Source organism: Panthera uncia, chromosome B1 (genome assembly GCF_023721935.1).
Source record: "Panthera uncia isolate 11264 chromosome B1, Puncia_PCG_1.0, whole genome shotgun sequence".
In the NCBI taxonomy this organism is placed as follows: domain Eukaryota; kingdom Metazoa; phylum Chordata; class Mammalia; order Carnivora; family Felidae; genus Panthera; species Panthera uncia.
Window position 1 is genome coordinate 180383726 of NC_064811.1, and position 22320 is coordinate 180406045.

Here is a 22320-nt window from a genome sequence, read left to right on the forward strand (position 1 = left end):
AAACCAAAACCAAAACCAAAACCAAAACCAAAACCAAAACCAAAACCGTTACGGAGAAAAAAAATGGAGGAAATGCAACAGCTGTTTGTGGTTGATGGAATAAAGGAGGACCCTGTGCGTTCCTGGTTTTCCCTGACACTTTAACATATGAGTGTGTGGCACCGTGGCTACTGCCACTTTGTCATTGTTAAAAGAAGAGGGATAAAGGGGCGCCAGGGAGGCTCAGTCGGTGAAGTGTCTGACTTTGGCTCAGGTCATAATCTCACGGTTTGTGGGTTCGAGCCCCATGTCAGGCTCTTGGGTGACAGCTCAGAGCCAGGAGCCTGCTTGGGGTTGTGTCTCCCTCTCTCTCTGCCCCTCCCCTGCTCATGCTCTGTCTCTCTCTCAAAAATAAACAAACATTAAAAAAAAAAAAAAAAAAAAAAAAGGAGAGGAATTAGGGGCACCTGAGTGACTCAGTCAGTTTGAGTGTCCACCTCTTGATTTCAGCTCAGGTTATGATCCCAGAATTTTGGGACTGTGTCCCATGTCAGACTCTGCACTGAGCGTGGAGCCTGCTTAAGATTCTCTTTCTCTCCTTCGGCTGCTCTACCCCACTGGCTCGCTCTCTCTCTCAGAAAAAAAAGTAGAGAGATTAGCAAATCAAAAGCCTAATTCTTACGGGCTCAAAAAAGAGGCTCATGACTATATCTTATAATCGTAACTACTGACTTGTACTTGCCTTGAATCTAAGATAAAAGTTGACCTGTGCCAAAGTATAATTACTGCCTGTAAATGGTGTCCTCAAGGCAGATATTCTTTGGTTATACTTGGCAATATGTTATGTGTCCAGTTTTGACTACTTCTCTTGCCTCCCTTACCTGTTCACTTACACAAACCACAGTATTGCTGTCTTTTAACTATTATTTTCTAATTGAAATTGTCTATAAAGAAAACATTTACAATCTATTTGTCCTTTGTTTTTATGACTAATAAAAATCAAGAAAATTTGTTAGATAGATCTTAACCCAGGATTGAGGTAATGTACACACATATTTTTAGTTCCCTCTCCCATCATTATTAATTGCCTCTTGCTCTGTAACTAAGCAATTGCATTAGGTGAAAACTGAAACACTGGAAGATCTTTTTTCCTGTCATTGATAAAATGATTATATCCCATAGTAACTAGAGTAGATCCCAGCTACCAGTAGTGTAAATAAAATAGTTTTGTAAAAAAACCTAACAACCGCCACCTCTAATATGGATCAGAGATTACAGCTCAAGTTTCTCATTCCTATTTCTTTCAGGTAAGAAATCTTTCGGTTCACTAAGCACTAACCCACCTTCGACTGTGCTTCAGACCCACTTCAGACCTGGTGATAAAGCTTCATGAAAACACTCCGTATTAAGTATATACCATATATTTTGTAAGTATATACCATATATTTGGTATATAAGTATATACCATATATTTTGTAAACCCGAGAGTTATTCTTCGTAGCCACGGCAATCACTAACTGAGTAATACAAAGAAGGAGAAGAGAAAGAACAGGGGGAAAGAAAAAAATAGTTTGGAACAAAGGTGGGAAGTAAATTGTGCATTTCTATCTCATTGTTCCAGATCACTATCTTAGAATAATTTAACTCTGGAAGTCTTAATTATCTTCACCTTATACCTGTGTTCTGTCTCCTGATTTCTATGTATCAAGTTTTAACTAGAGAACCTACTGACTCTGTGAAGAAGAATGACCTCCTTGGTGTTAAAATGTATTATGTGTCCTTTTTCGGAGAGATTGTTCGTAAACAACGGTTCACTATGCCATGAGCCTAGTTGCCAAATTTTAACTTTCTACCAGGTAAGGACTTAAGAAATATTTTCTCTCCCAGTTTTCTCTGCAGTGAGGAACATACCTTTTGGAGGAGTTTTTAGCAAGTGTGCATGAGCTCTGGGTCCCAAAGGCTTCAAATATAAGGATCCTGAGGAACCATTCTGAAATGCTGGTTTGGGAGGTTTTTCCTCATACTTGATGACAGTGGCATTCCCAGCTGTAATACGGAAGCATACATTTTAGTTTATAGATAAATACAGCATCGATTTTCCACAATCTGTTCCTTTCCCCTTGAATCAACAAGTGCTCACTAAACACCCCACAATATGCCAGTTATTACTGTACATTAGCAATATGAAGCTAATGCCATAACCAACGTGACCACACATCCTGGCATAATCCAAGTTTATGTGTCTTCTCCAGTCAAGTTTTCATCCCAAATCAAAGCTGGAAGACAAATCATACGGCCGTCCGTGCCGTGTAACAAACACGCCTAAGGTGCAGCGATGAAGAGCATCCATCTCCACGGGGACAAGGCAGATGTGCCAATAATCTAATCATAATAAACAACGGCAGCCAGCTGTGTTGAAATGTGAGAACAACGATGTACAAACTCCATGACAGTAACAAGGATGAGAGCTGGTCCAGATCCTTCCTTACTATATCCAGGAGGTAAAACTCCCTCATTTGCCCTGGAACAAGGTACCTGAGTCCTAAAGCTAAAACACAAAAGTAAGTCCCACCTAAATAATGAAAAACATCTTTAACTGACATGTACATCTTTCCTCTCTACTCACAGAGGAATTCTCTCAGGAAAAAAAAAGGGGGGGGGGGGGCGCTCCTGGGTGGCTCAGTGGGTTAAGTGTCCGACTTCAGCTCAGGTCATGATCTCACAGTCCGTGAGTTCAAGCCTCGCGTCGGGCTTTGTGCTGACAGCTCAGAGCCCGGAGCCCGCTTCGGATTCTGTGACTCCTTCTTTCTCTGCCCCTCTGCCTCTCGCGCTCTCTCTCTCTCAAAAATAAACAAACATAAAAAAAAACAAACAAACAAAAAGTTGTTTCCAGGCACTAAAAGAATGACTAGACCAAGAACTCTTGGAGACACTATGATGCTAACTGATGTTGTTTAGGCTGTGGTCTAATTCTGGGTCCACTACCACAGTTCACGAGGCCAAGGGGGCTGCCACAGAATTAGACCTACAACATTTCCCAGGGAATGTGTCAGGGTAAAAGGTAGAGGGAAAAATTACATGAGCAAATACTATGCTTTAGGTGTAATATTCCCATGAATCCTTGGAAAGAGCACCTTCCATTTTGCTGTGGTCTCTAATTTTGCCTCTGGTTCTTCATTGGGACACTAAAGGTAAAAGGCAAACTTAGCACATCAAGGGACAGTGACACTTCAGAATAAAGAATACAACTTTAAAAAATAACGGTGGTACTTTACAACTTGGTTTTCCATCAGAATCACCATTTGAAAGCATGGAGAAACAATGATAACAAAGACTTAAATAGATGCCTTGTTGAGTCTTATTTCTGCTTTTGCCCAGTAATGACTAAAGCTCTTTAGCATCAAAAAATAAGTATCAAAACAAACACTAAGTATCTTTCACAGTTGCTTAAGGGGTCTTCCAAAATGGTCCAACTCCACTTCTCATTTATGGCTTACCGTTGGATTATAAAGGGAAACCAAATCCTCTATAGAATCCTTAAGATTTGTATTTGTACTTGGGGCAGGGAAAGGGCAGAAGAAAAAGAAAGGAACGTGGCTTGATTCCTGCCCTGTGAACTCCAAGTGAGAATGTATTTTCACATTATATGTTCACTCACAATATACTTGATCCATAATGAAGTCCCGTGAAATAGTGTTCTTCTGCTAATGCTACACGAGTGGACTTTGTGGTTACTTTAGGAATATAACATCATTACCATTATTTATTGCAGTGTTTTGGGCAGGGGAGTCTATGTTTTAACAGTGTCAAAAACCTCACAGTAAAAGTGTGAAGAATAGTACCAGCATGTACAGATAAAGACAAATAAAAAATGGTTTCAAATCTCATTAAGTGGTATTTAAAAAAAAAAAATAAAGGAAGCAACAGTAATGAGCTGTGGCGGGGGGCAGGGGGGATGTGGAAATCAGTGTTTCCTTAAAACACCATTCTAAATCCACATGCGTCCACAATTGAGTCATCTTTGAAAAAGTGCACTGTCCAGAAGCTTAGCTCCTATAAGGATTTTTAACAGTACTATTTTGCTTTCCCTAAGAGATTAATTACCATGTTACACAGCACTCAAGAATATAAACCCAGCACTTTGTCATTTTCTCTCCACATCCAAGAAAAAAACCAACCAAACAAACAAACATGCTTGCAAAGTTTTCTGGTCCTCTTTTCCCATAAAAGTTAATCTTTTTATCCTGGTCCCCTTGCTAACCATACAAACCACTGGCATTTTTACATCACCACAGCCTTACCGGGCCAGAGCGGCAATCTACAGGTGCATTCATTCACTATCTGGTTCTCAAACTTCATTTCCCTGCCACTGGATTTTTTGTTTGTTTCTTAACTGACATGCAACCCCTAGTCCTGGGCATCCAGTTCTGCTCTAACACTCAACACCTAATCATAAATTTATTACCAACCTGGATTCCTTTCTTCACCCCACATTAGAAAAGGGTCAGATTCTACCTTATTTACGACTATGTTATAAATTTGAAGACAGATACTTTTCACTAGGCTAAATTATCCCAACTCCTACAACAGTGTTTATAGATGTCACAACTAAACCCATAAAGACACGCTGTTATTCCTCCCTGATGTATGTCAAGTCATGCTACAATGAGCCATCTGTTCATTCTTCCTGTGTCCATATAACATTTCCAATATTAGGTCAAATCAACACAGAGTCTTCCCTCCTACTGAGAGGTTTCTGTCAATTTCCTATCCTTCTTTTTACTTCTCTTTCCTCAGAACCTAAAGACTTGGTCTTTCTGAAACTGAAAATTACAAGGAGCTAATGTAAACGACGATACTGAAGATACTGCTATTATAAAATTCAACATAAGTTTTTAAAGGACGTGGGACAGAACTTCATAGTCTTAAGATAACATAAGCAAAATTTCATAGAGCATATCTTTTAGATTTTCACATAAAATGGATACTGGCCTTCAATTAGCATTTCAGCTTTTGCTAGATCAAAATCCCGGAAGGAAGTAAATGACGTTATTGAACTCTTGACCATGTATTATAACAATTTGATTTTAGCCTTACTTTTCTTGAAACATTTTGAAAATTATAGTCGGCAGAAAAAATAAGTCACCTATTCAGATTGTGAAAAGTTGAGTTTAATTTACAGACCCAATAGAACATCGTATGATCCTAGATTTATTCATACTTTTCGTTTCTAAGCTTTAAACACAAAGACTTTCAGTTTCCAAAAAACAGACTAAAAGGATTTCTCACTAAAGCACAAGATGAATTTCTCATGAGGCACAATAGTCCTGTCCCTTGGCTCCCTGTCACACACAGACAGGAGGTGTGGTCCTGGAAACAAAGCACCAGGCTTCAGGCTCAGCATAAACACCAGGTCTAGCATCAGATCTATCATCAAATTTCTAACATGGGAGGATCAAAATTCCTATAGAAGGATACAATTTCTGAGTTTGACTAGGTATAGTCATCTACGCACATACACTTACACATGTGTGCGTGCGCGCGCGCGCGCGCGCACACACACACACACACACACACACACACTCTTTCTGACGATCTATATACACATGGCCTGCCTTTGCTTTTTCCCGGTTCAGTAATAGCAGACACAAGCTGGGCTGGGCTGCACACACTTTTATGACCAACAATTACACATCTTTCAATTCCCTAAATACTCTCCAGCTGGTGCGTTGCTTTCTAGTAAACCCCAACTTGAAAGATGTACTTGTCTATGAGGCATGATGTCCTAAAAGTATTTCTCCTGTCCTCTATTTTCAGTTCCTAACAAGGAAGCTGGTTGGGTATCCTGAAGGTATCTCAGTTTTCCCCTGTCCAGAGCTATCACACCCAAATGATAAACACTTGGTGGCAAAAGTTGCAAAATGTTAATATCATAGTTTCAAGTAATGGAAGAGAATCTATGATAACCGAGTTCTGGTCCTGACTCGGCCCCTGCCTTGCCTGCCTCCTTTCATCTCTCTATGTATAATGAGTGGGTTTGAAAATCATGTTTGGAAAGAGTACATATGCCCTCACAGGACCCTCACTAAATAAACATGAACATGGTACTCAGTACCTGTGAGATAACAGAAAATATATATTGGGTCTCTGCCCCCAATTCCTCGCACAGATCTCCTTGACATCCTTATAATTTCTTAGGTGACAAGGAGTATCTTTTGTTCTAATGAGGTGACTCTATGCGAGTTGCTGGATGGGGGCTGGTCACTAGCAAGACCAGGTCATGATTAGAATCTTAGACTATTCGGTCCCTGCCCTTCATTTTCTTAAGAAGGGAAAAGCACTAAAAATCCACTTAATGATCAATCATGCCTATGACATGAAGTCTCCATAAAAGTCCCCAACTATGGAGTTGGGAGAGCGTGAGTTGGTGGACACACGCAGCAGCTGGGAGAGTAGCAGCCTCGAAAGGGGATACACGTTCCTCACCTGTTTCATGTACCTTGCCCTACACATCAATCCCACCCAAACGTTCGTCTGCATTCTTTGTTATATCCTTTTATAGTAAATTGACGAATGTAAGTAAATGCTTACTTGAGTTCTGTGAGCTGCTCTAGCCAATTTATCAGACCCAAGACAGGAGTTGTTGAAACCTCCCAAGTACCTCCGGGTAGTGAGCAGCACAGGTGACAACCCGGACTTACAAGTGGCATCTCCAAGGGGGAGGACGGCCTTGCAAAACTGAGCCCTTAACATGTGGAATCTGAGGCTGTCTCAGGTAGACAGGGTCAGGACTTTGCAGATGACCCACCTGGCGTGTCAGGGAATTGATTGTTGTGGTAAAAACTGCTACACGTCTAGTTGGAGGAAGTGAAATGTTGTGAGTGGGGGAGCAGTGTGAGAGTCAAGGAGACACATAGGAGGCAGGAGTGGCTTTTCCCTCTGCAGGAGGGAAGGACTTTCTAGATAGGTTTTTCTATTATAGTCCTACTGAAGCCACAGTCATCCTCAGAATTCTCTTCTACATGGTGCTGCAGGGGCCACGACCTCTCAGTGACAGTCTGTCGAGTCAATACATGATATCACACGGTTGCCCAGCTCCCAGCAGCTGTAATAACAACTTAGAATTGCCCTTGTTCTGTGGTGATCCTTGGTCCTAGCAGCCTCAATTATGCCAGAATGATAGATTCTCTGGAATCCTTAGTTTCATTTCCTCATGATCAAAATGGGATTCAAATGGAATAAATGAGAGTAACAGAGATAACAGAGTCTCAAGAGAAAGTGAAGAGATTCTCAGAGAAACCTAGACAGAAGACCTTCTTTTCTTATCCCAGAAGGGCTTTACACTGTTCCAGACTTACTTGCAAACCAAAATTTCGTACTACATTCTGGCATCTGGTTAACATCAGTTTTTGGTTTTGTTTACTGAATTATGTATACGCACAGAGCCAACATTCTGCTTCTTTCTTGAATATTTTTGTCAATCTGTCTAACGCTACCCACTATGCCAGACCATCTGCCCACCTGGCTTGAAATCAAGGCGCTACCAAAGTCTACGCTTTCAGATTCCAAAAGCCAAGTTACTCAACTGTGTAATAACAAGAATGTCTCATATGTACCCCAGAAAAACACTGAAAGAATGAAAACAAAATTAATGCCAGTCTAGATAATAGTATTTGCTTGTTACACAGTCCATTCAGATGTGCATAAGTATTAAACCTGTAATACAGGACTGCCTCCAACCCTTCCTCACCTGCAGCAAACGTCACTAGTCAGACACAAACTGGCTCCGAACCCGGATGCAGCCTCAAACCCTTTCAACACTCTATTCCAGACACATCTGACCCACTGACCAGTGTTGGCAGGTGAGACAATACTCCTTTGCCCTCGGACTGTGGGTAAATAAGAGGAATTCTTCTATCAACTTGATCACTTCAACAACGCAAACACCCACCTTCCAGACTATTAGACACCATCTTACTATAGTGAAGAAAATCCAAGTGGAAGAAACATTTGTTGCTGCAAAGGTTCTGAAGATGATGCGGCACTGCCCTCCCATGCATCAGGTGAGAATCCTGGGGCTAGGAGGGTAGAAGATCATCCAGCTTCCCGTGAGTAAGGAAAACTAGGAGGAGACTGAGGTAAACGCCCTTTTCTATGTCTCAGCTGAGTCGGGGCTGGCCATGCAGGTGAAAAGTCAAGAATACTCTGTTTCTTTAGCTACCTTCCTGTTCTCCTACTTCTAAAAGAGTACCGGGGCGCCTGGGTGGCTCAGTCGGTTAAGCCGCCGACTTCGGCTCAGGTCATGATCTTGCGGTCCGTGAGTTCAAGCCCCGCGTCGGGCTCTGTGCTGACAGCTCAGAGCCTGGAGCCTGTTTCAGATTCTGTGTCTCCCTCTCTCTGACCCTCCCCTGTTCATGCTCGGTCTCTCTCTGTCTCAAAAATAAATAAACATTAAAAAAAAAATTTTAAAAGAGTACCAACAGCTTTGGTGTGCATCTCTTACATTTCCCACCTTACCATCTGTCTCTCAAAAATACACATTTTTTTTTTGTGGCCAACCTGGAAGAAGGAAGCCGTTGGATTTCACACTCGCTAAAGGAGCAAAATTATATGCTCTCTAAAGACTTCCTTCTACACTTACACAATGGCCCTCAAACCTTCAAATCTATTCAAGACCTACAGTAGGTATTCTTATCCAATGATCTTAACTGGATTTTAGCGGAGTCTGAAAGAGCTTGTATTTAAACTCTAGAAATGAGCATATTTGGTACAGAAACCATTGTGCAATATTTCGGGCTAATATCACTTTTAAATTTTCTGTGCTTAGAAGGACACACAGAAAGAACCAGCTAAAACCTCCAAGTAAGAGAACTGTATTAGCTTATCATAGCTTGATTTAGTCATTTGTTTTATAACTCAATGTTATTTCTAAAGGATACCAAACTACCAAGAACCAGCTGCTAATTTTACAAGAGCACTATGCAATCTCCGAAGTTCTTAAGTGATACCACTAACAGAATCATATCACAAAGAAACGAGCAGACAAAGCAAGAACACATTAAGGGGTTTAAATGCTTAACCCAGTATGAATCAAAACACTGATCAAAAGATTAAATTCTCACATGACCCATTATTATCAGAAACAGAAAATCTTCAGTCCAAAATGATTTTTTCACAGGCCTTTAAAAGGCACACATCTTTAATATCTTTGCATATAATATGAGAAAAAACATAATCAAAGATATAATGTTTTCATTCTAGGAAAATGTTTTTCTGTATTCATACAACTCTAAGCTACATACACAAAACTATTTGTTATTTAATCACAAATAAAGCCAAACTGTCTTTAATGATAAGGTAATTTCATGTGCCTGGAATGTCAACAATGCCACTGAATTAGATTAACAGTCTGAAAACACAGAAAATAGTTAACACAACCGTTTCTACTTACAACCATTCACAAATTAAACATAAACATGCCGAAGACAGATTACTATTAACAAATAACCAGGTGCAAAAGTAACAATCAGGAGATGCTAAATCAATTTATTGAATACAACTTAAGCATGCTTACAAAGAGAAGAATCAAACCAGAAATCGTCGACCTACTTCTTTTCCCAGTAAGCGTGGCTAACAAAGGAACTATACAAAGGCTGTAGGATCCCAGGACCAGCAATGTCAGTAAGGTAGCATCATAGTGCCTCTCTGAACCAGCCGGTGGGGTGAGTGTAGAATTGATAAATATTTTTGAAGAAATCTCCGTCTCTGTACAACTGCGAAATCCTCCTGGTACAGTCATTTAAAAAGATCAAAGCAATCTTAAGCAGGAGCCGCAGCCATGTTCACTCTCCTACCCCTCATGCTGGCTCTTACTGAATTAGAACGCAGGGGGGGAAATCCGTAAGCTCCGAGGCACGACACAAAACAGATTAAACCGCCTAGCAAATCAAACTAAGAAAGACTCATTGATCTGAATGCTTAATCTGCAACGGGGACGCATCGCCACTAGACAGGCTCTGTGGGTACATGGCAAACTCCTTTGTGACGGGACAAAAAGGAACGGACAAAAGCATTTTACAACCTCCTTCGGAGAGTCGGCCACAGTACTGAAAGAGTGGCCAAGTCAACATGGCTGTCAATGGCAAACGCTGGACGGCGGCACGACAGGACACGTCTGCTTCCGAGGGTCACAAATTCCACTGCTGCCGGCCCTCCGGGGGCACGCTGAAGAGTCTGCTCTGGCAGGCTGCTTGGAAAGGTCACACTGCCCACAGAGAAAGCTGCAAGCCAAGCACCTGAAGACAATACACGCGTGAATTACCTTTTCAAATGCAGAGAGAATCACTGGTTCCACGCAAACCTTTCCTCTTTCTTCTACGCCAGAGCTTTAAAAGCGAAACACTAAGCAGATACTACTCCTTTTTCATTTTTTAAGGAACACGTTTTAATAGCCCCGGCGTGGTCGCACACAGCCACTTACTGTCATGTGAGACAAGCCGGTGCTGCTCAGTGACCTCTCAGAAATGCGCTCATTAATTCGGCGCCTTCTCCTCCACGCATTCACATCCTGAGTCCTGTCATGAGCTGGCCGAGGGCCCTTGGACCAGCGACAACCTCTCTGAGCCTCAACTACCTCATGTATACAATCGGGGTGGTGGCACAACTTATTTGAGTAAGAAAAAAAAAAAGAGAGAGAGAGAACGCATGGGAACCGTATAACCGTGCCCCACGCAGAAGGTTCAGGAACTAGGACTCCACTTTGTCCTTGAAGCAGAGGGAGCTGCCCTCCTCCCCACCTCACACGAAATCATCCTATTAATACCTCTGGTATTCTAGTCGTCCGGGTTAACTATTCTCTTCAACTACCTTCTAGAGAAGGACCATTTCTTTCGCATTCCGTATCCCTTGCTGCATCTATTGTGGTGCCCGTGCACAGCAGACACTGCACAATTGTTCAAAGTAATAAATCCGCGCATTATTTTGTAAGGAAATTCAAAAAGAGAGCAAACAAATACCAAGACCAAGTACATCCTTTGAATGAAAAAGAGGGCTCAATTGATTCACCCATTTTATACACGGAGAAAAGAACTCACCCTGACAACTTGAGAAATATTCTGAGTTTACGTTACTTAAAATTAGGCTTGAAGTTACACCCGTCATAGTTCATGGACGCTAGCATGCGAAATACAAGATTATAAAACATACATCTGCAAAATCCAGTCTTTTACAAAGAAATCAAACAAGTTCTCCTTATTCTGATTTCCAGTTGGGTTCCAACAGCCCTTATATCGCTCTCATTCCTTAAACCGATAAACACTACTGCTTCAGATGATACACTTTAGCATCCCCCTTGCAAAAAAAAAAAAAAAATACCGGGTGGCTTCAACACAAATATTTCAGTGTTTCATAGCATGTGCATCAGAAAAGAAGGTCATTTAAAGAATTTGCTCTTCCTGCCAAACTTTTCGAGAAGTTCCAAACGAGAAGCAGTATTGACATTTTCCTCTCAATTGCAGGATCAAAATTCTGATAATTATTTGTAGCACGTTAGTTTTTCCTGGTGACTATGGTTTCAACGACCCGTGAAGTCTGGTGTCAAACCAACTTACAGTTACTGCTGTAAGTGCTCAGATCACTGTGGGTGCTGGCAACAGAGGACGCGCTTCCTGTCCCCCTCCGCGCAGAACTTTTCAAAGAGGCTTTGGATTTAGGAAGTGGTCTACGCAAATTCACCCAAGACGGCTGTGCTTTTTTTAAGGATGTAGGTTTTCCTTGGGATTAAAAAAAAAAAAAAAAAAAAGAGTTTCTACTACTATTCATCTTGACAGTTTTTTTTTAATAATTTTTTTTTTTTTTTTTTTTTGAGAGAGAGAGACAGAGTGTGAGTGGGGCAAGGGGAGGGGCAGAGAGAAGAGACACAGAATCTGAAGCAGGCTGCAGGCTCTGGGCCGTCAGCACAGAACCCAATGTGAGGCTCGAACTCACGGGCTGTGAGATCTTGACCTGAGCCAAAGTCAGGCACTTAACCGACTGAGCCATCCAGGCACCCCAAAAGACTTAAGCTTATAAACTTAAATTCCTGTACTAATTACTGGGTTAAAACACAAACCAAATATTCAGAATCATGAAATCTTCCCATAGACTTGACTTTTTATTTTTCTTAATTTAGAGGCAATGATGAGGCCATCGGGACCTGTGAAGGGTAGCTCTAACTGTATAACCTGAAGTAATTAACGCAGGTCTTCTGTGGAGACCCACCTAAAGAGCCATGTGACTCATGAGCTTTTGGCAACGTTGAAATCAAAGCTATGACCTCCGCCCATTCCGCTGATTAGAAATTAAACAAATTCACCCATTCACCACTAGGCTACTGTATTAAAAAACAGATGAAAATTTTAAAACCAAAACACAAAGAAAACTTCAATTTGAGGATGGAAAAAAAATTATTTAAAAAATGCCTAATGCCTACCACCAGGGGGTGCTCTGTTATTCTTTTCTTCATCTCCATTTTTACTGCTTATTTGCCAAACTTAAGGGGTCTTCACTCCAAACTTCTCTTTCTTTCAGCAAAAGTGTTTCCACTTATGAATGAAATATGTATGCTTCATATTCTCTGGCATATATGAGACCACACTATCCTGATATTCATACCTGCTACCGGTTTATGGGCATTTCCTAAATTCAATCTTTACAACTCTCATCGAACCCACCTCTCAGTCTTCTTCGTTTACTTTACTCTAACCGTTGCCTGTGTGGATGGATCCCAGGTTCCCACCTGCAGCCTCTCCTCTAAATTCCAATACCACTTGCATTTTAAATTCCTTACTGAATGTTTCAATCTGGACATTTAGATACCCTCCTCCCTACTTAGGCTAACTGTAACTTCCATTTTCCTTTTTCCCAGGCTCAAAGCATTGGGATTGTTCTTTTTCCCCCAGATCCCCATATAATCTAGCATGAAGACTCTCAATGGTAGTAGTATTACCTAACAAAAACATGCAGAGCTGAAAAAGACCTTACGTAAAAACGGCCATGTCATGTATTCCTAACAGCACCACAGTGAGTGAGACAGTATGTCTGGGAAATAATGCCCACTGCTTTATTGCTCGTTAAGATTTCATTTTCATAGAGAAAAAGGAGATCTGTCATTTAAAGTCACTCACATTAAAGCCCTCCTATCTCCAGCTTCATCCTTGCACTTATTAACCGTAAAAATCAAAATGTCACTTATTTTATTAGCAAAAGATGAGTTTATTCGGGAATGGCAGAGAATTGCAATTTGAGACCGGCAAGCTACGGCCAAGCCACAAGGAAGTCTGTGGAACATAGGAGAGGCATGCTCTTCTATAGAGGACGGTGAGAATTTGGGAAGGCCGTCATAAATGAGAAGTTCCATGGAGTAAACTGGGAGCTGGGAGTAGAGTGGCTTCTCACTGGCCGAGTTGTGACTGGCCCTCATTGGCTGGGCTGTTGCTGCGGGGAGAGGGGAGGGAGCCTTCCTTCCTCCAGCTGAGATAATGAAGTAGTATCCACTTGCAAGTTTAGTCTCTTTTGCTGGGATTGCTGCTGAAAAAGTGGTGGTGAGGCATGAGAGCTCCCCCTGCTGAGCCTCCTGATTCCATGTTAGCCAGGTTTCCCGTTACTAATCTTCACGCACTATTCTTTTACATTTGTTGTGTCCTCTGCTACAATTAATGTAGTTTTCTCTCCACCACCAGGATCTACTTTTTTTTCTTTTTAGATAGTGTGCGTGAGTGCATGAGCAGGGAAGAGGGGGCAGAAATAGAGGAGGGGGAGGAGAGAGAGGGAGAGAGAGAGAGAGACTATCTGAACAGGCTCTGTGTTCAGCACAGAGCCGGATGCGGGGTTTGATCCCACAGACCCAAGGTCATGACCTGAGCCAAAACCAAGAGTCAGGCGCTCAAATGACTGAGCCACACAGGGGCTCCACTGGGAGGTACTATTCTAATTCATGAGGCACATCACTTCTTTTCAAAGAGGTCTTCTTCCTCTCAATCCAAATCCTACAAATCCTCACTGCCTCCCTCCTATTTTGCTGTAACAACTGTATAGGTTCCTAAAGTCCTGTCCTTCTGTCCTTTCCAACTCCATCATGTTGAACTCCTGAACACGAAAAGAGGTCATAATCAAATCTACAATTTGTGACTCCTCATTACCTATAGGATGACCTTATTTTTAATTCTCTTAATAAAGACCTATACGGCAGTCTTACGGTTGATTCCAACAAACTTGTCCCCCATTGTGCTTTGCCATGCCCCCACCCCTGTACCTACACACACACACACACACACACACACACACACACACACACACACACTTTTACTTCTCCAGGCCTTCTTACTCTCTTCTTCTGTTTATGTCCATCGTGGTGAACGAATTAGCCTCCTTTCCTTTGTAGTCCTCTATCTTGCCTGGTGACTACAAAGTTGACCTTTAAATCCTTGCCACTCAGACACCAAATCACAACCTCCATTATACAAAGATGTGTTAAAATACACAAATGTATGACAAGCGCTGTTGAGAGTCGGAGCTTTGTAAAGCCTTTCCTGCCAGATCACCGTCCTGTGTGTGCCATGGGCCACATCTTCTGTTACCATACCGACACTGGCTTCCGCCCCAGGATCTGTTTCAGTAGGGCTCTCAGACTACTTTCCAAGGTCCCTGAGAACAGGAATGGTACCTGATCCCTCCCCCCAGGACCTAGCAACGTGTCTAGCATGGAGTGCAATTTAATAAATATTTGCTGAATGAATTTTTATTTGGGGGCCAAGAGTAAGGTGTGGGAAATAAGGAGAGGTTGGTGGAAGGGGGAAAACTTCCAGCTGTAAGAAGAATGAGGACAGGGGATCTAACGTACAGTGGTGACTCTAGTTGGGAACACTGAATTATATCATTGGAATACTGTTTGCTAACAGTAGAACTGCAATGTCCTCACCAAAAAAAGAGAAATATCTGACATGAGGGATATGTTAATTAACTCCATACCGAAAATCCTTCTACAATGTTTATCAAATCACATCACCACAACGTACAATTTTAAGAGCTTACAAGTTTACTTATCGATTATTACTCAACCAAGCTGGAAAAAAAATAAATGTAGGATTGTACTGACCAGAATACCTACCAAACTTTTTTCAGGGGTGTTTGGGTGGCTCAGTTGGTTAAGGGTCCTACTCTTGATCTCAGTTCAGGTTATGATCTCACAATCAGTCATGAGATGGGCATACAGCCTGCTTAAGATTCTCTCTTTCCTACTCCCCCTCCCTTGCACATGGTCTCTCAAAAAAAAAAAAAATGTCAAAGGCCAAGAGTAAATAAATTTTGATCATGCCTTCTCTCGTCTACACTAAAACATTAAACACTTAATTTTACCAGTTTATTTGTCCTTTGTATATATTAACAGATTCTTCAGTCTGTTAACTATATAAAAGGAAACATTTTTATAGTCCTTATAATAATTAGCAAGTTATAGATATTCAAACATTCATGTGATTTTTAAATTTACATTTACCTACCAGTTCTACTTGCCTCTGGAGGTACAGAAAGAACAGATTTTTAGAATATGAATTTACTAAATCACAGCACAAACATTTGATGAGTCCTCCTTATCACAAACAATGAGCAAGGTTGAGCAAGTGACAGATGAAAATTTCTGGGCTCCAGCCACAGTGCAGTCCAGGCTCAACAGGTTTGGAAAATCAACTTGTTTTTCAGAAAGGATGTTTCATAGCATTGTTTCTGACGGCATCCTGAGTTCACAGACATTTTTCAGCGTGGCTCAGAATTACTACCGACCTGTACCCTTTCTGATTCCAACACGCAGCCTGGCACCAGAAGCAAGGTTCCCCGGCTAGTCTGTGATTCCCATGACCTGTCCTATCCCATTCACGAGGCTCATGGTCCCTCCTACCTAGCCTCACCCACTCCGCCTAATGACAACCTGCAACCCTAGCAAAGGTCTTGCCCATTCTACCCTTGGTCTGTCTAATGGGCATTAAGGGTCCTGAACAAAGCCTCCTTTACCAAAGGATTAGCCCTTTGGAACTCATAATCATCCTAACAGAGCATTGCCGTTACTGTTCCCAGTTCCCAGATGAAAATACTACTCGGGTAGTCAAATGGCTTACTCGGTCACATTTAAGCAGCGACAGTGAGGCCTGGAAGGCAGGTAACTTACCACCAGCCCAGGGTTCCCTCTACCGTGTCACAGAACACAAGCATCATGGTTAAAGAAATAAGCACCAGGCCGGAGGTCAGATTGAGCTCCTTCTTCTAGGAGGGGGCTCCCCAAGTACAATGGTAACAAAGTGGGGATAAAACAAAGGAATTTAACTATTTCACCAATGGTCCTAATGTTTATCTTAAGAGCAAAGTTGATCTAAAGTATCTGTAATTGGACTTCTTAAAAAGAAGCAGTAACACACACACACACACACACACACACACACACATCATAACCAATATTAAAGGGAAGACAAGGAAATATTGGGCTGAGAGACTAACCTGAGCACCAAATTCTTAACTAATGAAATCCTTACAGGACTGCTCTTTAGTTCCAGGAGGTGGTATTTACCCATTCACTGCACAGCATCTAACTTATCTCAGATGTAAATCATAAAGATTTAAGGTCTACCTACAGACATATTACTGACCTCCATGGTTTATTTTAAGCTCACACTGTTAGCACAATCTTACATAGAGATGACAGTTTTCTTTTGACCTTGTAATGACTACCATCTTTTGGCTAGGGGAAACATGGAAGGAATAGCATTTGCACTTAGCCTTAGTAACACAGAGCGTCTATTGGATTTGAAATATAGCTTCATCAACAAGCAGTTTACTTAGATACCCACCTTGGAAAATCTGATTAAATGTACTGTATTTAACAACAGAACATCATTAAGCAATGCCTTGTAAAACTAATAATCCAATAGAATGATTAAGTGAAAAAAAAACATTAATAATACCCTATTTTTAAGCTTATACTAACCTACATATTGAAAAATTCCAGAATTTTATGAGACTATTATAAAATATATAGCACAGTGGGATAGAGGGGAAAAAGAAGGAAAGAGGCAGAAATGGGCAGTTTTCCCTTCATACTTTATATGCTTATTATTACTTCAGGCAAATTTTTTTACGATAAGCATATTTTATCATAAAAACTAGTATTATTAAAGTCAGTAGAGCCAAATATTTAACCAGACAAAAGATGCTCAAAACATACAGAAACCAAGGAAAGATAAATTGGATCAACCATTAAAGAAAGTAGATTCTAATCATTTTGATTCCTGTGCCTCTGCAAGCAATAGGTATTCTTTAAATCTTTTAAATTTACTAAGAAAAAAACAACAAAGCAATCAATGGCTTAGTTGATGCTTTTATAAGGCTGTGATGAAAACACAGAACTGTGGTACTGGAAACTTCTTCATGATACCATAATGGTGTGTTCCTAAGACTGGAAATTAATACCAAAGAATAAACTCCTGAATGGTACTCCTTTGTTCTGACACTTATATTAAATGACTCATTGTCCAGGAGAAAGCTCCCAGGGCATTCACAGGTATGCAGTGTAATCTCTCAGCTCCAATCTGACTTCCTCTGTTCCCTAAGGAAAGGCCTGAGAAAGAAGGTGGGTCTCACACTACTCGCAAAACACCTTCAAAGTAATGAGAGCAGTTTCCCAGGCCACAGAAACATCTACCCGTCAAAGCAAGTTCTCCTCTCTGAACTCTCAGCCAGACTAGAATGAATTCAGCATTAGTGTGTTTTTCACGAGATTATTCAGCATGGAAAAAAAATGTCTTGCTGTTCACTACATTTGATGAAATTCAAAGGTTCTGAAGATATCTCAATGAGTTGACAAAAAAAACAAAAAGCAAAGCCTTGACTACTATATTACCTATATTAGAAGACACAGATCATCTTAATAAAAATCTGGACAGTGGATTCACAGGAGAGGTTGTGTTACTCAACTATTTACTTGCCCACATACTGAGGTAACTGCAAAGTAAGGTGATCGCAGAGCACACATGTACAGGGTGATAGAAACACTTGACAGCTTACTATGGAAGGTACCACCAGATTTTTTTTTTAACATTTATTCATTTTTGAGAGACAGAGTATGAGTGGGGAAGAGGCAGAGAGAAAGGGGGACACAGAATCCGAAGCAGGCTTCAGGCTCTGAGCTGTCAGCACAGAGCCTGATGTGGGGCCCAAACTCAAGGACCCCAAGATCATGACCTGAGCCGAAGTCAGATGCTTAACTGACTGAGCCACCCAGGCAACGCAGATGTTTTAAGTAGTCATTAGGAATATTAGAAAATACATTGTATGTCGTTAAAATTTTCCTAATAGGATTGTGGTTTGCATGGCTTACTAGGTGCACAGACATCATGGGGAAGAAAAAGAAAATGAGGCTGGAGAGATGGACAGCTTACTGTTAAGGATGGCATTACATGCCAGGCTAAGAGCTTTAGAGACCTCACCTATTACGGGCGGGGTTTGGTGGGAAGTGGGGGCAGGGGGGTGGGCTACTGCAGCTTCTTGGCATTTGACCTGGAACTTGATCAAGTGGTGGCAGCTGCATAACCACCTAGCAGGATGAGTTTGAAATCAGAGAACTTAGGAAGCTAGTGCACTTGTCAGTGCTAGAGGACGTGGGAAGTTTCACGAGACAATGACACAACTATGGAGGTCATTCTGGAAAATACAAACTACCCATTAATACATACAGCTTAAAATATAAATTATTGTATTTTATAAAACACAATAGACATCAATAAAGGCAGGCTCATTAACTACTAGTCAGGGAGAGAAAATGCCAAAGAAAGAGACATAGTTAAAATATAAAACATGAGAATGTGTCTATAGCTATAATTATAACTTGGGTTCTTTTAGCACAACTACATAGAGAAAGTGATCTTTGCATTAATTATCTATGGTAGCTGGGAATTATTACAAAACTAGAGCAAGTCAACTCAAAGGGATAAAAAAAAATAAGTTATGGGAGAAATAAATTCTACTCAAATCTGTGGCTGCAGGTTCGTTTTAACTGAACCCAAAAGGACCAAATTTTCCCATCAATATGAACGTAGATGTTAACGTACTGCAATAGACCTTTCTCCAAAGAAAATATAAAATGGTCACAACACATGAAAAGGTGCTCAACATCATTAGTCATTAGAGACATGCAAATCAAAACCACAATGAGACACATCACACCTATTAGAACCGTTATTATAAAAGCAAAACAGAAAACAACAAGCGGTGGCTATGATGTGAAGAAATTGGAATCCCGTGCGTTGCTGGTAGAAAAGTAAAAGGGCACGGCTGCTGTGGAAAATGGTCTGGCTGTTCCCCCCAAATTAAAAATGTAACTGGCATTCGGGGCACCCACCCAAAATAAATGAAAGGAGGATGTTCAAGAGGTCTTCATACACCCATGTCCAGAAAGTTACTCATAATAAACAAAAGGTAGAAGCAACCCAAGGGATCCATTGGCAGATGAATGGATAAAATGTGGCCATGCTATGAAGTATTATTCAGTCTTGAGAAGGAAAGAAATTCTGACACAGGCTCCAACATGGATGAAACATGAAGATGTTATACCAAGTGCAATAAGCTGCTCATAAAAGTACAAACACTGCATAATTCCTCTTAGCTAGAGGAATCAAACTCCAAGAGGGACCTAGAATAGTCAAATTCCAAGACAGACACCAGCATGGTGGTCCCCATTCTGGGGGATGGACAGAGGTGGTTAGTGTTTCATGGATAAAGAGGTTCAGCTGGGGAAGGTAAAAAGTTCTGGAGCTGGGATGGTGTAATTATCGTACAACCAAGTGAACTGGTTTAATGCCACTGAACCACACACTTAAAAATGGTTCAAATGGTAAATTTAATGTAACATACTTTATCACAAAAAAAGTGAAAGGAAGGTGTGCTACTAGTTACTGTAAGATATTAGAAAATAGAAAAATAGTCTATTGTTGGCATAAAACTATATTTACAGATGAATAAACTGGTGTATAAACCCCAGAAAAATAACAATTCAGAATAGGAGGGAGAGATTTTTCAGATAAGTGAAAGCATTTCTTTGTGGTGTTAAAATAACTGGCCTTAAAAAAATTAAAATCTGAAAAGCTGCATGTATGACGTAGGGGTTAAACGTTGACAATCCAGAGCCAGACTGCTTAGGGTTTGAGCCCAGCTCCAGGACATGCTGGCTGTGAACAGGTTACTTAACCTCTCTGAGCTTGGATTTCTCATATTAACAGGGGTACTTACTTCATAGATTCTTTTAAAGGTTAAATAAGTTTTTTATTTTTATTTATTTCTTTTTCAATGTTTATTTCTTCTGAGAGAGAGACAGTGCGTGCACGGGATGGGCAGAGACAGAGAATCCCAAGCAGGCTTCCCTGACATGGGGCTCAAACTCATGAACCATGAGCTCATGACCTGAGCCGAAATCAAGAGTCGGACACTTAACCGACTGAGCCACCCAGGTGCCTTGTAAGTTTTTATTTCTAAAATGCTTAGAACAATACCTAACACTTATTACACGATAGCTAAATATTAGCCACTGGTCTCAACATACACGCACATGAACATGAAAAAAATATTAAAATAAAATTGGATTATAAAGGATTTAGAACAAAACCAGACAAATTAACCATAACTAAATACGGATTAATCTCTTTGATCACGGTAGAGAAGGCCAAGTTAAGCATAAAAACTTAGGAAAAATTAAAGGAAAAGATGTATTTGACCATATTAAAAATGCAAGAATTTAAAAGGCACCATATACGAAATAAAAAGGCAAATAATAAAACACAGGACAGTAACAATGAACAACATCCAGTCAACAAAGAATCATTTGCCTCAAAATATAAGAGAGCAAAAGTTCTAACAGTAAATAAAAATCAACAATACAATTTTTAAAACTGTTGAAACTTAATGTGTCTAGCGTCTTTCCTGGCTCCCCGTCATCCATAATCCCTGATTCCATCGCTCACATGCTGAAGAAAGGCTTAAACAGCCTAATACTTGCGTTCCTAATCTTTCTTGAGGTTAGGGTGACCATGCAACTCAGTCTGTGCCAGTAAGACTTCAAGACAGGAGTGCTAGGGGGGCGGGGGAGGGGGTGTAAGGCGCTGAGTAGGACTTTTCCTCCCTGATGGAGGTAGACACGCATGTGGGGAGTAAGTCTCTACTCCGGGATGCCATCCTTCACTTTCAGCCTTTTTATACAGCAGCAAGATGACTAGATACTTGGAACTCTTGGCCACCATATTTTAACTGAAAAGTCCCTGACGGAACAACATGTTGAGTCAGGAAGAGTAGAAAGACAGAAAGAGGACCTTACCAAGCCACCAAATGTAGACCTACCTACATCTAGACTTCCTGTTAAATAAACACACAACCTCGGGTTTAAACCAGATGGTATTCTAACTACCATGCTCTCTCTCTCTCAGCATCTGATGGCAGTTGATTCTTCCTTCCTTTTTGAACAGTTTTCTTTACTTGGCTTCTGGAACGCCACTCCTGACTGACTTCTCTCCTACCTTCCTGGCTGTTTCTTCTTGGTCTCCTCTCTAATTCCTCCTTATCTCCCTAGCCCTTTAAAATTTAAGAATGCCCCAGAGGTACTTTGGAGTACTCCAGGGAGCTTCCCAGTAGTGCCCTTGACCTATTATTCTCTTCCACACTTACCGTCTTGGTGATCTAATCCAGTCTAGTGGCTTTAAATACCATCTACGTGTTGATGAATCCCAAATTTATATCCCTAGACCAGAAATCCATGCACTCTAGACTCATGTATCCCACTTTTCTTTCAACATCTTCACTTACAGATTATTCATCTCAACTTAGTATCTCTATAGCTGAATTCCTGATAACTATCTACCAACATCTGTACCCCCATCACCCATCTCCATCTCAGCGGATGGCACTATTATATCCTTCCCCATGGTTCACACCCAAAACATGTACAGTCACCTGACTCCACTCTTTGGCTCTCACCTCCTCTAAGCAAATGCTGTCAGCTTCACTTTCAACATGCTCATCTAGAATCTGACCAGCCCTCACTGCCATGACCATGGTCCAAGAAGCCATAATCTCCTGCCATGACTGTAGCAATACCTCCTCACTGATCTCTGGATGCAGCCCTCACCCCCATTCTATATACTCTCTACACAGGTATCAGAGTGATCTTATCAAAATTTAAGTCACTTTGGGGGTGCCTCAGTGGCTTAATCAGTTGAGCATCCGACTCTCAATTTTGGCTCAGGTCGTGAGCTCCCGTTTCGGAAGTTTGAGCCT

At 41.0% G+C, this 22320-nt stretch overlaps 1 protein-coding gene across 7 annotated transcripts in view; it reads right to left on the reverse strand.

Moving 5' to 3' along the window:
- MTUS1 (microtubule associated scaffold protein 1) overlaps positions 1-22320 on the reverse strand; it is a 169851-nt gene that overhangs the window by 69675 nt on the left and 77856 nt on the right. For 5 of the 7 annotated variants that reach the window (XM_049631717.1, XM_049631716.1, XM_049631718.1 and 2 more), the window contains exon 4: positions 1891-2025. In XM_049631717.1, the coding sequence (XP_049487674.1) occupies positions 1891-2025 (135 nt within the window). Of the gene's footprint in view, positions 1-1890; positions 2026-9588; positions 10342-11588; positions 11751-22320 lie in introns of those variants that run through there. The other 2 variants (XM_049631723.1, XM_049631724.1) reach the window with 2 other exon arrangements.